General features: G+C 37.6%; 1 protein-coding gene across 1 annotated transcript in view; it reads right to left on the bottom strand.

Annotated features, from left to right (window-relative positions):
* Window positions 1-3,718: 3,718 nt before the first annotated feature.
* Window positions 3,719-16,439, bottom strand: part of LOC112043664 (ATP-binding cassette sub-family G member 4) — a 52,961-nt gene continuing 40,240 nt past the window's right edge. The window contains exons 3-8 of the mRNA XM_024079176.2: window positions 14,670-14,972; window positions 12,428-13,002; window positions 10,423-10,599; window positions 9,535-9,939; window positions 8,778-8,878; window positions 3,719-7,311 (exon numbers count right to left, since the gene is read on the bottom strand). Coding sequence (XP_023934944.1) covers window positions 6,811-7,311; window positions 8,778-8,878; window positions 9,535-9,939; window positions 10,423-10,599; window positions 12,428-13,002; window positions 14,670-14,972 — 2,062 coding nt within the window. The 3' untranslated portion in view covers window positions 3,719-6,810. The remainder of the gene's footprint in view (window positions 7,312-8,777; window positions 8,879-9,534; window positions 9,940-10,422; window positions 10,600-12,427; window positions 13,003-14,669; window positions 14,973-16,439) is intronic.

The following is a 16,439-nucleotide window of genomic DNA, read 5'->3' as shown; positions in this document are numbered from 1 at the left end:
CTAGGCACTAGGGTTTTGAAATTAAGCCGTGAAGTTTGCAAAGTAACAAAAATATTAAGTTTTATTTTATCCTGCATAACTAACTGGAAAGCGGTGTAGGTAACGAGGGTAACGAGGTAACGATAGGTAGGCCTATATGTAATTAGATGTAGGCCTAGCCTACCAGCTCACCGTTTTATAAGTGGCCTAATAATATAATCTAAGTTGTCTAGTAACTGCTGGTCCAGTGGTTAGCCTACGTGGCTTCGGATCATGGGCTCCTGGGTTCGAATCCTGAGTCAGGTTTTTTTTTATTCTTTACGTGTTAGCCCTTGACTACAATCTCACCTGATGTTGATGATGCAATCTGAGATGGACACACCCCTTTCGGTTTCTACACAACATCGTACCGGAACGCTAAATCGCTTGGCGGTACGTCTTTGCCGGTAGGATGGTAACTAGCCACGGCCGAAGCCTTCCACCAGCCAAAATTAGGGGTTATGAGATATTGAGTTTTCTTTCTAGAAATTTTCAATTAAAATTCTCAGTCCGGAATTGACAATTTGTTTGCGTAACTCCTGTTTTGGTGAGCAAGTTAGGCTGTCGATGCCGGTCTTATCATTAACATTTGACAGTGGTGGTTAAAGAAATAATAACACCCTAAGCCCGTCAACCCAAATTGGAGCAGTATGGTGGGTCTAAGCTCCATATATTATCCTCTCCTTATTTTTTTTTTATTCTTTACAATTGCCCTTGACTACAATCTCACCTGATGGTAAGTGATGATGTAGTCTAAGATGGAAGCGGGCTAACTTGTTAGGAGGAGAATGAAAATCCACACCCCTTTTGGTTTCTACACGGCATCGTACCGGAACGCTAAATCGCTTGGCGGTACGTCTTTGCCGGTATGGTGGTAACTAGCCACGGCCGAAGCCTCCCACCAGCCAGACCTGGACCAATTAAGAAAAATCTCAATTTGCCCAGCCGGGGATCGAACCTAGGACCTCCGTTTTGTAAATCCACCGCGCATACCACTGCGCCACGGAGGCCTTCAAAGTCGTTATAAGTAGACACGAGGGCCCTCAGCATGATTTAACCAAACACCCGCAGGCCCAGCACAGGGAAACGACGGACACTGACTCTGGCAATACAATATACAATAATATATGGGTAACAGCATAGAATAAGGAAATCTATAAAAGGCGGAGTGCCCAAAGAATAATGGCTCTAAGAACGTGATGTGCATATAAAACCACGCCATCGCCACGGATGCTCGTCTTAACGAACCTCATACCGGCTCACCTGCTGGCTCACGAAGGACATCCACGTACGGACAAAAACTGCAAGAAGACAGAAATAAAGCTAGGAACACTAGACTACAGAGATGGCAGAATAAGTGAAACCAGTCAACAAGATTGTACGTGGTAGGGAAAATAGAAGCTGGCAAAACGTTATGTCTTTACAGTAAGGAATGACGTAAACCCCTTCGTAAGTGTACATGGGATATTAACTACTTATATGTATACCTAGTGTCCCACACTAGTGCTGATTTAGTAATTTCAATGTATGTATGACATAGCGAGTAAAATATACATTTTCTTTTATTCTTTCAAAAGCCGATCAGTTTCAAAAAGCTATACTTAGGCCGAAGCTATAGTAAGAAGGTAGATACGGTAAAAAAAAAAGTAAAAAAAACGCTCTTTTATAAAAATCACAGTCGTTTATTATTTAATAAATACTGGTAATTAAGAATAGACATAGAGAATTACCAAAACTTGTTTAGCGTAATGAAAGATAGGTACTATAAATTCCTAATTAAAAACTAGAATGTAAATTGAGTAGATATGTAGGTACGCCCTATACTTAGCGATCTGTCAAAACCATGAAAAACATTACATAATTCAATACTATACCATCTGTAACAAAATACACTAATTCGGTAATTTAACTAAGTATATTAAAACAAAGAATGAGTGATGGAAAATGTTCTTTGGTCACGAGAGAGTAAAATTCGTTTATATTGCGAATGCTCCATCAAATTATGTACTAATATGATTTGGATACGAATTCTAATTAAAAAATACACACTAGATGATTAAATGGCTCAAGAAATTTTGCATTTTGCGCTCTCGTGTCACACAGAACTTCTTCCTCCAACAGCAAAAAATACAATTCAAAATTAAAATTATCTACAAATTGTTTGAAAGCTGTTGCTTATCAATTTAATTTGTTTAAGACTTTAAATTTAATTAACTTTTAATAATAATGAAATAGATTATATTCTATAAATCTAATTCATTACTACTTATTTTAATAACGAAATAATCGATAATAACGAAATACAATAAACGACCCTACCGTTTCATAAAACTTCCCAGATTTCTTAAAATCCAACATATTCACGCAATGTAAGTCATTTATTTAACACTTATTGTGTCTTTTCCACCAACACCTAGGATCAAAATGACCCCAAAACACACCAATTAACTAAAACCCCAACCCATTAATATCCCCTTCACCAAAAACACAAGTCTGAGATCGTACACCAATAAAGGGTGCAAATATTTTTGAATCTAATTTCCTAAATAAAAACGATATTTCTTTAAAGTTCTGCAGAAAAAAATAACAAAAATCATCGAAATTATTTCGTTTATTTTTTATATTTTTTTCATGCAAAAAATATAAGGTTAGGTTAGCTTTCCCTTTTCACCACCTCCTGATAAGTGTCGCCTAACCTTGAGTCGTATAACGATCTTTTCTTACTTTATGTCAGCTGACAAAGACAAAATTTTTAAAATCAGATACTTATCAGAAGTTGTTGAAAGCGGCCTTAAGAGTCTATAGAGAAACACATGAAATAGGTTGTTATACAATAATTAATTATTTTTAATTAACTAAAGACAATAACTATATACCCTTAAATCAATAAACCGAAATGAGGAACTACTTTGCCTTCATCTTTCTCTATAATAAATGAATTAATACAAGCAGTAAAACATTGCCATCAATGACCGAAAGTGCTGCCATTTTTCTTTCATTAAATATAATTGTGATAATTAACTAACTAAAGTAGAGGGGCATTAATCTAAATACATTTTCTCATTATCTAGTAAGAAAACGTCATCACTTTATTTTTGGTAACGAGCACTATTTTTGACGTATATTAGTTGACATAATAAATACGAAATTGAGATTCTATGTAACAAATGTCATCCGGTGACTACTAGTGGATATCATACAGTATGTAGATGACATTTCTCAATTGATTTAATGTTTATTTTAATAGATTGCTAATAAAGACCGAAATAGTGAATAGGCCAACAAGAGAGCTATTTCGGAATGAAGTTTTAGTAACTTCACAGTGTGAGTTTAATATTCATCTCTACATCTCTTTTTCCATAGTATTTTGTTAGACAAAGAGATAAAAAGACAAACAAGAAACTAGCACTGTCGAGTTATAAAAACATCTTCACACAATAACTCTATACTGGTCCGGGATATCAGCGCTAGATTTTAATATCCTTGGCCCAGAACAAGTAGGTACTGATGCGGTATCACAATCACTATACGACACTTATCATACTCATCACGCGGTATCACAATCATCATCATCATCACAAACTTTTTTAGAAAAAAGTAATTATAGAATAATTTAACTGTATGTTGATAACTATCAAAGTTTAAATGGTACAATGTTACCAGCGGCTAAACATGCTCGCTGAGGCTTTAGTTGGTTGCCAAGCCTGGACTGAAGGAAGAAAAATGTACCTATTTTCATAGCCCACATATCAACCAGACATTCAGCAACAAAGTTAAGGAAAAGTAGATATTTTTCACTATTGTTTCGCACATGAAGCCCCTCTAAAAATCTTAAAAACATCACAAATCAACACACAAACATAAAACACAGTTTTGACAGACCGCAAGTATCACACAACGAAGTCACCCACACTAGCGTACAAGAACGAGTAGAAAAGCCTACGTTGTGATCTCGTAAATAGGTACATAATAATTGAAATAATATCTTTTAAGTAACTTAAAATTAAGTCATGGGCCCAATCTAGAAAAAACCTTATACCTATATTTTATATTATAATTATGTATAAAGACTAATATCTGTTAAGAGTAAAATATGCAGGATAGGCAAAGCCAACACTGACTGGGCAAAGTAGATTCTACAAAGATCTGGGCAAAGATGTAATTAATTAAAGATATTTTTTTGCAAATATACTCATTATTAAATACAAATTAACACTGACAGAATACTACATTGTCTCTAAATCTATTCATTGAACTACAAAATTAAGTATTTTAATAAAAATACAAGATTTTATGTTTCATACACAATTACTTATATTAAAATATGTTCAAGATACTAGATAAACGGGAATTTTACTTTATTAACTGGTAAAGTAAGTGTACGAAAAAAGCGTCCTTCACTTTGCCTGCTCTTTGAAACTCAACTCTAACCAGACAGTATCAACATTGTCCACCCTCATCACTTTGCCCGTAACTTATCGACTGAGTCGGACTGCGTTCTATAAAGCTATATATTTCGAAAACTATATTATTACCTACTGTAACAACTAGTGGCGCCGCCGCGTTAATTCTTAACAATATAACAAAACTGACAGATAATTACTATACAAAATATATACGGGAATTGTTAATAAATCTGCCGGCTTTGTGTAAAACAACGCTGAGAGTAAATTCACACTCGAACGAATTCTATAACTGTCAAGTTTTAAACACACAAAAAACAAATGTATTTAGTAATTTCAATTCAGTGTCTTTTTGCGGTACTTACATACTTACTGAAATGCACTACCTTGCACAAATGTGCATCAATGCAATTGATTACACTAACTAGTCTTATCAATTGCTAATCAATGAATTCTAACTAAATGAACAAACTAAACAATTGCTTCAAATAATATTTAGCTGGTTTTCAAGAAAAATTCTACTTGCCTAACTAATCTAGGCAATGAGACTTTATTGATGACTATTTAAATCTACAGTTTCGCTACGTCAGTGTGAATTGACCCTTAGCGAAACACGTCGGGCAGTGTCGCTAACTGTGGGCGTAACCGCGGGGGGTAACCCCCCATCCCCATAACTTTCCAAAATATTAAATAAATTAGGCAACTATTCGTTTATCACAATCAAAAATACATTCAGTATCATTATGCAAATGATGTTCTGGCCTCTTTCTTTAAGTAACAAATAATCATTTCCATCATAGTATTGCAATTGATGGTAAGTGAACACTTTTATACAACAAATTAAAATTAAAACTTATCTGCGAATTCACCTGATGATAATTGACGACGTCATACGGTTGTTTTCTGTTCTACATCGTACCGGAACCATAAACTACTTAGCGGAATACATTATAGACTAGTAAGCCACCATAAAATAAAATGAAAAAATCGAAATCAATTTAAAATCTAAAGCAAAGATAGTATTTATTTAGGTAATCCAATGGCATAAAAATGGCCTTTAGAACATCATTCATCAGACAACATTACAGTCAAAATTATTAATATTAAGCCTATAAAAATATCGCTAATATTTGTAATATTTATGGCTGATTCAAATTATTCCATTATGGAATACATTTCAGTCCAGTGGAATGGAATAGTCCAGTGACTGGAATAAATATGAACCGGTCATTATACTAATACTACTATCTAAAATCTTTTCTGACCCTTCTAATTCTATTCTGCTCACTTTACTCTTTACATTCCCTGTTTTATTCATTCTTACCCGACGTCCGAAGGAGAGTTGTTTTTCGAGCGTTTATAACATAGACAGAGAAATAAATAGACAAAGAAAGCAACGAACTCTGAACAAAAGAGAAGTAAGAAACAAGACAATTCGAAAATTAGTGCTGTGTCGTTTCTTCAGGAACAACAATAGTCCAAGAAAGAATAAACATAATATTATTGTAAACGCGAAATTGTAGCCTCAATTAGTTGCAATCATCATCATCATCATCAATCATTGTCTATTGACTTACCTGTCTACGGTATGTTTAACAGTTCTACTATTAAGATACCATTAGATTCGTTTCAGTTGTGGGAGAGATATCCGTCATAATCCATTATGCGGGTTTTTGATTTTTTTAATTCTATCAACGTCAACAGATCTTTTGCTGTACCATAGTGCGGAAGCATACTTATAAAATGCGATGTTAATGGCTTACACAGCCAGTAATATTATAGCCAATAAAAAGTAGTAATAATGCAATTTAAATACTGCATGTGTTCTATGCAGTCTACCTTTAAATTTATATGTGAAACGCTATCCAGCAGCGTCGTAATTTAAAAGTATGTCTCCGACCTTACTCCGTAGCCTCCATTCTAAAATGCCTTATCTCAAAGGTCTAACTAACAATTTTCTTTCTTAAATTTAAAAATTCACTTTTCAGCAATTAAAATAATGTTCTTCCATAACAGTGCCTATTCATGCAAACCAAACTATATGGTCACATTGTACGAACAAGCTATTCATTAAGAACCCCTAATGGGTTCAAAACTATAGTCAAAAACCGCATAACGCAATCCTTGCCTGCATACCCCGCGCCCCATCAATGTGCCGACCATATAAAGTTATGCGGCTTTTTTAGTCGGATATAAATTCACGCAACTTTAGCCGTTTTTCAATCTCAACATATATATCTTATTATACTTTGGACATAATGACGTCACATTTGCACGCAATCAGTGCGTGTAAAAGACCTGGTTACGCCCATATCTAACGTGGAGGAGAGGGGGGTAATTGGAATCATTATCACTGTTAAAATACGAAGCGCATTTTGTGCCTTTGAATCTACTGCATCATCTTCAGTTTGAACCTTAACACTAAATAGGAGACTATTCTAATAAATACAAAGAAACCGCTCAACGCGCCGACGTCCACCCAGAAGTTGGCCTGATCCATCGTCATCTCTTTTAAAAAGAGGCTCGGCGTTCTGAAATGGCAATACGCTTCTGAACAATGCAGTTTTTCCCTTCCGTAACCGTATACAGATAGCATGGCGCCTTCGAAGCCGTATCTCACGTAGCTCAAATACGTCAACCATTGCAAGTAGCTGGGTATGGCGTTGAAGTTGACGAAGAAGCCCGAGAAGAGGACGACGGGGATGGTGGTCACCGGGCCGAGGTACACGCCGGTCTCTATCTTCATGGCGGCGCCGATGAGCAGCCCCAGCGACTGCGCCACCAGCGCCGTGAGGATGTTGATGGTGGTGAACATGAGCACGCGGTCCGTCTGCATCGGCTGCCCCGTCATGAAGTACACTATTATCACGTACACGCCACTGAAGACTATCTGGAATTCGGAAAAAGAATATTTTAGCTTTTAAAATTATTTAAGCAGTCAAGTTTTATTTTCTGTCCAGCGCGGAAATGCAGCCAATATTCAAAATATAAAAAAAATCAAAAATCATTTATTTCAAGTAGGCTCAGTTTAAAAGCACTTTTGACACGACAGTTGACTATTTGTAAAGATTCTACCACCAGTTCGGAAGGCAGGTTCTGCTGAGAAGATACCGGCAAGAAACTCAACAGTTGCTCTTTTGAAAAAGTCATACAGTATTATAATTTACAATTGATAACAATTACTGTTTACATTTCCTATAGTTTTACTTCCTGTGCGAAGGTGGAAGCTGATCCAACGGGCTCCAAGCATCTTTTCATTAAGGAACTCATCAATGTTGTAGTAACCTCGACTAAGTAAATGTTTTTTAACACATTGCTTAAAGCTATGCATTGGCAGGTCCATCACAGTCTTGGGGACACCATTCCACGTGGGCTTGGTTTGTATAGTTATTAGGATAAGTTAGCTTGAGTTGCCACCTGACTGACCTGACCTGAGACTGCCACCATTCCACGTGGGCATGATTTGTATAGTTATTAGGATAAGTTAGCTTAAGTTCCTAAATATATTCTTTCTCAATAAAAAAAAATATACCACTTCTTTTAGCTTTTGTATAAATCAGAATGTAGTGTTGACGCTTGAATTAAATCTACACCGGATTCAAAAGTATCGAGGGCTGCTGAGAGATGAGATGAGATGAGCTCTCTGAGATACTACGAGTAGCGCCCGCACGGTGAATCCATGGAATGCAAAGATATTAGTTAGATTGTTATATTAGTAAGAGCACATTTTCATTTTCTTATATATGACAATTTTTCCCCTTTTCCCCTTTAACTAAGCGAAAATGTTCACTGCTCGACCTCTCGTATTTGTAACATTATCAGCTTTTAAAGAAATGCATAAAAATTGTTTTTCTACTCCCATTTCATAGTCTACTCAATATAAAGCCTCAAATCATATCACAAAGCTTCAAGTCGTTTGATAATGTTCATTACCGCACAGGTAAACCGTGCTACAATGATTATTTTTAAAAATTTAAATATCTAGATACTACCATGACCTAGTCTACAAAAAATTCAGGCTTCCATTAAAGAGACAAAACCTAGGAGACTCGTGGAGGCCATGCCCAACGCCAATTTTATTTTATTTACAAAGTTTTGTTAATTCTTCTATTTCTTTATTCATGGTCGTAGAAAAAGTATTGCATGGAACTGCACGTAATTAGCCATTGTAGCACTTGTGCTGGCTATTGTGCAATGACCATCATTACGGGACAATCATGGCATAAATAACTAATATAATCTTTGGAGATCCACTTAACCTACATATCTTTGCATGAGATTACTTAACTGACAATGCAAAAGCGATAGCAGTGACTCTTCTAGAAATAAAAAATGTGAAGAAATTTGTATATTTACCTGGAACGGTAGGTCCGCTATAGTCTTCGCAAAGTAGAACGCTTTTAACGAGTACCAGTAATTTAAATGCTCTCTCACAAACACGCTCATCTCCGTTGGGACTGGAAATAAGACAGATAACTTAATGTAATATGTATTTATAAAAAATATACGAGTATTTATTTAAACCAATGTGAATACTGATCTAATCAGATATAGATGACATTGGCAACTTATTTGTTTAACTGTTTTCTGCATTTTCTACAAAAAACAGAAGACGTTTACAAGACAGAAACCATTACGACAACCATTACCATCTGTATGTAAGTGGTTAGTTCGAATTTCTGTTACGAGTGAGTCACACGCCTCCCTTTGTATCATTATAAACCTCCTCCTTTTAGACGGCCTCCGTGGCGCAGGGGTATGCGCAGTGAATTTACAAGACGGAGGTCCTGGGTTCGATTCCCGGCTGGGCCGATTGACGTTTTCTTAATTGGTCCAGGTCAGGCTGGTGGGAGGCTTCGGCCGTGACAAGTTACCACCCTACCGGCAAAGACGTACCGCCAAGCGATTTCGCGTTCCGGAACGATGCCGTGTAGAAACCGAAAGGAGTGAGGATGTTCATCCTCCTCATAACATGTTTGCCCGCTTCCATGTTAGATTGCATCATCATTTACTATCAGGCGAGATTGTAGTCAAGGGCTAACTTGTAAAGAATAAAAAAAAACATTTAAGAATGAGTTGCTGTTATTATATAAGTTGTTTTTGTAATACTCACATGTTAGAATCGTCGGCATCATAGCCGTGAACATAGTAAACATGACAGTGAAGAATATACAGCCCGCGTTGCTCATCACTTTAGCAGCGTCGTGTCCGATGTCGTAGTACAAGAAGCCGATTAGCAGCCCGACCACTGTATGCGAACATAGCCTCAAGTGCGTCAGCATCTGATCTCTCATTATACTCCGGAACGTGCGCTTCAATAAGATCCAGAATTGCTTCCACCCTGACGTCGGGAAGCCCGAGTTTACCGGCTTCTTGGTGAAACTCTCGCTGGAGTCCAGCAGCGATGTGGTGCAGGTGACTGGAGCGAGGTTGGTGGCGTTGGGCAGCGCGATCTGTTTCTCTTTGTCGGTGTTAAGCGTCGGCTCCGACATGTCTATCACAGTGCAGGTGGGTTTGTCTGGAACAGTATTAAAAATAACTTTCATTTTACTCTGCAGATAGTGGCGAATGCGGTCATGATACTATAGCATTTCTTTTCCCTGATTGTGTAAGTGCCGTAGGCTTCTTAATGGGACCTCAGCGGCGTCACAAGGGATTAAACTACAGCATTTATGACGATTAAGAAAATTGAAAAAATTTAAGCGGTTAATTTAGAATGAAGAGTTAATGAAGAATTATTGAGAAATGCCTATAATTTGCTCTTTCCGGATAGGACAGAATTTCTTAACATACTAAATAGCTCTACTCACATAAATCATCTAAATAACCAGTGCCGTGGCAGCCAAGCTCTAAAACCTTCGATCCACAGATTTTACATAGATTTTCCCGCTGGACAGGTTATCTCTGATCGCCAATTTGTCTATAACGCCTATACTGTCTATCAATCACATGCGTGTACCTGTCGCTACCTCCATCAAAGAATGTCGTGACTCATACTAACCGATCACAATCTCGAGCGCCTCCTTCTTGACGTTGTTCTTGGTCTGGTTGTTGTAGTTGCAGTTGTTGGAGGACGAGCTGGAGGAGGAGGACTGCGCGCGGCCGCAGGTTCCCTTGTTGACCGCCATCACCAGCTTGTGCACCCAGTCGCCGTGCTCGCCCGTCGCTACCTCCATCACTGGAATACAGGCAGACGTAGTTATTATAACAGAAGTTAGGTTAACTTTGCAATTGCACGTTGTAGAGTCAACATCTCCTGAGGGTGCTCCAGTTTCGGGGTGAAACGTACGTAGAGTATTTTGTCGGATAAAATAAATAAATCATTATATAATCAGGTTAGTATGTTTTAATGTTACGTTCAGATTAAATTGCACTTATCGGACGTCATTCAAAATCTGCCTGAGATTTTTGTCAGCAGCAGCGAGACGCCCTTTACAGTAATCTCGCTGTATAAATGCAATGTCATAATAAAATTAATCTCGGGATATATTGAACTGATTATGAAAATTCTTTCACCAATAGAAAGCCACGCCATTTGTGAATCAAACGAATATCTCAGCAATCCATGGATTCACCGTGCGGGTGCCGGGTCCATCGCGTGGCAGAGAGAAAAACTCTGAGCAAAGTCCAGGACTTGTGGCCAATGAATGTAGGTTTAAGAAATTCCTTGACAATCGATTAACACTCCCCTCCTCCGTTCGTGTTGTTCTCCCTGCCTAGCCAATTGGTAAGATTCTATTAGAGCAGCTTTGGATACCCGTTCTATATAGAACTTGCTGCAGTTCTAGAGAGGTCAAGGTCAAAAGAAGTCATCAAAAACTATATTTTATCCCCATATTCACACGGGATCGAAGTCTGAAACCGTGGGAAACCTGAAATTTTAGGGTTGGCAAGTTAATTTTATTCTATTAACCAGAGATAGTTAGGTATCGGAACTATAAACCTCGCAGTTAACAAAGCAACTCATACAATATACATCTTCAGTGAATTATTGAATAATAATAATTTATACAAGTGCGTCAAAAGAAGTCGCTAAATACACTCAGCTGGAATATCTACTTACTGTTCCAATTTATTCAGTTCTACATATACCTAAGACTGTAATCTACGAATAAGGTCAACCACACAGTTATTCAAAACTAAATAGCGGAATAGACCTAGACCTTTCATCTCAATAGATCGTCCCTGACTTGTCCTTCGTTTCGTTGAAGGTTTATACATTGACTCATTTCTTATCGTGACCTGTAAATATTTATCCTTGACGGTTATTTTTATATTATAATAAAGTTTAAAGCATGAAAATGTAAAGTAACTGTGACTACTCTCATTCGGAGAGGAGACTTGTACTCAATAGTGAGCCGATTATGGGTGGTTAATGACGATGATGATGAACTGTGGCTGGCTAAGTGTCATTTCTTTACGTTGTTGACGCCCTAAGCCGCTGTATCAATTTGGATAAGTTATGATAAAGATAACCTTATACCTAAAATAGAGTTTTTAGTGTTTGTAATTTATTAATATCCTTTTTTTAAACCTTACCGGCTTTCTTACTAGTTTGGCCCCCATGTGGGCGTCTGGGTCACTTTAACAAGTAAATCGATTCGAAAGCCGTTTTTTTTTTAATTTAGTTCTCCAGCAATATTTGTTAAAAACGTTTTATCAAAGTCGGTCCAACCGTTCACAAAATATGGAGTGAAAGAATGGAAAAATAATCGAATATTTTTTTCATAATATCTAGCTACCCGAATGTGGTATCAAAACATCCCATGCTGTGTAGTTGTGTACCTATCATGAAACTGCAAGTTAAATTACAATCAGTCAGATTTTTTAAAAGGAATTTATCCTCGCTTTATATTAGAAGTCAAACGGCATCTGAACGATAAACAAAAAAATGCTTTCAAAGAGAAATACTCATAAGTGGATTGTCTGTTCATAAATCCAATTTGCAAGATTAGCGTGCTTCAACACGCAATAATGTCGTCACGCGTTAAGATTATTACACTCACCGTAATCCGCTGGATTGTGGTAGCTCGGGCAATGGAGCCCCATCGAAGACAGGAACGGCACCAGACCCGGGACGGGGCCTTGGTATATACACTGTCCTTCAGCTAGCGTGTACAAGAAGTCAAACATTTCGAAAAGTCGAGCAGACGGTTGGTGGATGGTACAGATGATAGTTCTGCCTCCCCTAGCCAGGGATTTAAGCAAAGATATACATTGGAAACACGATGAACTGTCCAATCCAGAGGTAGGCTCATCAAAGAACATCACAGGTGGATTGTTCACTAACTCTAATGCTATGGATAAGCGTTTCTTCTGCCCGCCAGAAAGGTTTATCGTTCTTGTATCACCAGCTTCAACCAAACTCAACATTTCTAAGATTTCCTCAATGACGATCTTCTTGGCGTTCACTGTCATGTCTTTTCCGAGCTTCAGGTTGGCTGACACGTGCATGGCCTCTTTAACTGTGAGATGTGGCAGGAGACAGTCGTCCTGCATTATGTAGCAGGATAATTTGCGGAACCTTCTGAGATTTCTCTCCTTCCCGTTTATGAGGATTGATCCACTGACGTTCGACGTTCTGGAATTAGAGTAAGAAATAGTTATTATTTGCTTTACCTAATAGGCTATATAGGATCATGAATCGTGGTGACAAATACGCATCTCTATCTACGATAGCTAGTAGAGCTGCTTCCTTAGTCAGATCTTATTAAAACATTAGTTTGGCATGATTCGGAAACCAGCGTGAACCAACAGTCAGACAGACAGAAAATAGTTTTGTAGAATGTTTTTGTCGGTTCTTCTTTTATAGCTTTAATTTATCATTATTTTATTCAAAGTACAGACACTCAGTTTCTATTCTCTTATTTTTCGATTTACCTAATTCGATACGTCAAATTTTTCAGTTTATATGGCATTACTAAGTTTACAAAAGAACTCTAAATAAAATGCTTGCAAATCTCAAATAGGTTCTAAATTGGCAATTGCACGAGAAATAAATACCCAAGCATACTCGAAAACCCAGAAAATATTAATATACTTTTCGCCCATAACATTATGCCGAAATCCAAAATTTATGTCTGATTCATATCTTTATAGATACGTCGAAAGACTAAGGCTAAACAATGTTAAAGCAAACAGACTACAGCGTTTCGTGTGGAGGTATCGTCAAACAACTAACTACCGAATTCCGACATTTTGTAACAAAATCACGAAGGTAAAGTACTGAAATAACTACAGCGATCAATAAAGCCCTTTTTATTGAACGAGGCCCATCAAAAATACGTTTGGCATTGCTCCAAAGTTCCACGAACAGTTAGGCAATGGTCATGATAAATCATTTAGTTGTTCGGCATCGTTAGGTATTTTACGCAGCATCATGTGTTTACAGTGTGGACGTACCTATAACATTACGTTAGCGCCAAAATATTTCACAATATCAGGTTCAGAGTTAATTCTCCGAAGTTTGAAAAGGCAGCAACATAAAACCATACATAAATAAACAGTTTGTTTTTTTGTTAAGTTTCAACCAATTGATGTTTAGGTGGGTAGGTATATGAATATTGGGTCGTTGACATTCTTGGAAGCCCTTTCATTGGTGCTTAGTATGTTAGCCACGTTTGGCGTTTTCAGAGATATAGACTTCCAAGTTGCACCAGTGGTTAGCCTATACGGCTTTGAGTCATAAAATCCTGAGTTAAACTGTGAAGTATCTGTCTTTCTTCCATGAAATTCACTATACCGGGCTGCTACTGCCCGGTATTGTAAAATTATTATTACCTAACAATGACAGGAATTATCGCTTTAGCGAATTCAATAGACGGTCATCACAATTTGTATTCATAATGATCGTTACAAAATGAAAGCAGGGCCTATAACTACAAAGTTCCTAGCTAAAGCAAAAGTCTCCTATGTAAACCCATATTCGGCTCACTGCTGAGCTCTAGTCTCCTTTCAAAATGGGAGGGGTTAGGCCAATTGTCCACCACGCTGGCCTCATACGGATTGGCAAACTTCACACACGCAGAGAATTAAGAAAAATCTCTGGTATGCAGGTTTACTCACGATGTTTATCTTTCACCGTTTGAGACACGTGATATTTAATTTCTTAAAATGCACACAGCTGAAAAGTTGGAGGTGCATGCCCCGGATTCGAACCCACACCTCCGGAATTGGAGGCAGAGGTATCCACTAGGCTATCACGGCTCAACTTTACATCAGGCCATTAAAAAGACATGGAATACTTACTTGTAACCAGCCAATATATTCATAAGGGTACTCTTCCCCGCGCCCGAGGGTCCCATAATAGCAGTCAGCTCGCTCGACCGGAACGTCCCATTGATTCCCTTCAGCAGCGCCTTGTATCCTCTCTTCCTACCCTCACTGACGGAGTACGACAACTCAGAAAACTCGATGTCTACGGGTGGACGCTTCGGGAGGTGGGTGAGGGACGCCATGGGTTTCTTCTGGTCGCCATAACCGTTGGGTATCTTCGGTACCAGGCCAGTGAGAGTACCAGCCCCGCCGTTGCAAAGATTCATTTGAGAGCCTCTGGAAGTGAGAAATGGAAACATTAAGGTGTGTATTTATAGATTTTTTTTTACTAACAGACGATCTCGACTCCGCTTGCGAGAAATTCTGTTCTTACTAATCACGCGGGAACGGAATTTTTCGGGATAAAAAGTAGCCTCTGTTTATCCAGGTATCCAGGATATAAGCTTGCAAAGACTGAATTTCAGTACCATTTCAATTTTTGTGGCATAAAAGAGTAAAAAGCTTAAACGCACACTACTTACCTACACACAAAGTTTTGCCTATAATATTAGTGTGATAGTAATACATGATTTAATAAACATGCACGTCATAGACGCAAAAATGCATTGCCTATAATCAGCATTAATTACGAACTTACGAATCTATAAAAAATGTCCACCCATGCGTCTGTCCTGACGAAAATTATTGTAATTATGACAATTCTGTAATATTCTAATTATCATTCATGCCTTTGTCATTTTACGCAGCATAATTAGTAATGGCTGTAGAAAGTAAATACCCGGTTTAATGTCGGGTCAACTGACATAGTTGTCGGTTGATCTTCACCTAGGGTTGAAATAGTGCGTAAATATTTGTAAACATACTGTTTATCGCAAGAAGATTCAAAGATATTCACATAACAAAAAAATGTATTTATTGTTCTCATAAAAAAACTATCGATACCTGCCTACGTCTAGTCAGTCTATAGGTACTTGTACATAATTATGTTTTCTGTGCTATAGGTACCTTATATTTTAAGCAAGCATTTTTGTTTCTTTTGTGAGAAATCTTTACCCTTCATTGGGCCCCCCAACTTGGGCCAAAAAGTCTGATAGAATGCCCCTCCCAGGCACGCTACGCCACTGGCGAGTTGACTTATGAGTGAGTCAGTTCTTTCACCTATATGCCACAGTTAATGCCAGCTAGCTCTTTTCTATTCTGTGATTTGTGTACATTACGTGACGATGATAAAACTACATAAGCTATAAAAACATAATTTTAAATCTATGATATGCTTGAAATCGAATTTAGCACTACTCTGCTGTAGATAATCAAGGCATTATGAACTGCGACAGAGAGGTTTCTTTTAAAAGCGCATAATAATGTAACAGAATCTCATTATAATTAAGTGCCTTCTAATTAAAACAATGTATGCTCGTAATATGTAATATGTATAATGTATATTCAGTGTTACATAAGCTTCTCTCAAGTTCAAGGTCAAGCCGAGGAACGTGATGTTTGGCCTGTTTCCATACTTTGCGTCCGAAGGCGGCTTACACACGCCTTTCTGTACAGTTATTGCAAATGACACGCTATGTGTATGGCTCGGCACGTACTATGTACATTGAATTAATTAGAATTCTCAAGAGGAACTTTTCCTTTTCAGTAGTAAATATAATACTTTTGTAGTGTAAATATAATTGAAGTTAATAATTTTGTAGGTAAAAAGAAGTAAGAATAAAATTAGATAAACATCGGATAAGA

Source organism: Bicyclus anynana, chromosome 9, assembly GCF_947172395.1.
Source record: "Bicyclus anynana chromosome 9, ilBicAnyn1.1, whole genome shotgun sequence".
In the NCBI taxonomy this organism is placed as follows: domain Eukaryota; kingdom Metazoa; phylum Arthropoda; class Insecta; order Lepidoptera; family Nymphalidae; genus Bicyclus; species Bicyclus anynana.
The sequence above is the reverse complement of the archived record's forward strand: the minus strand, read 5'-3'. Positions and strand labels throughout refer to the sequence as shown.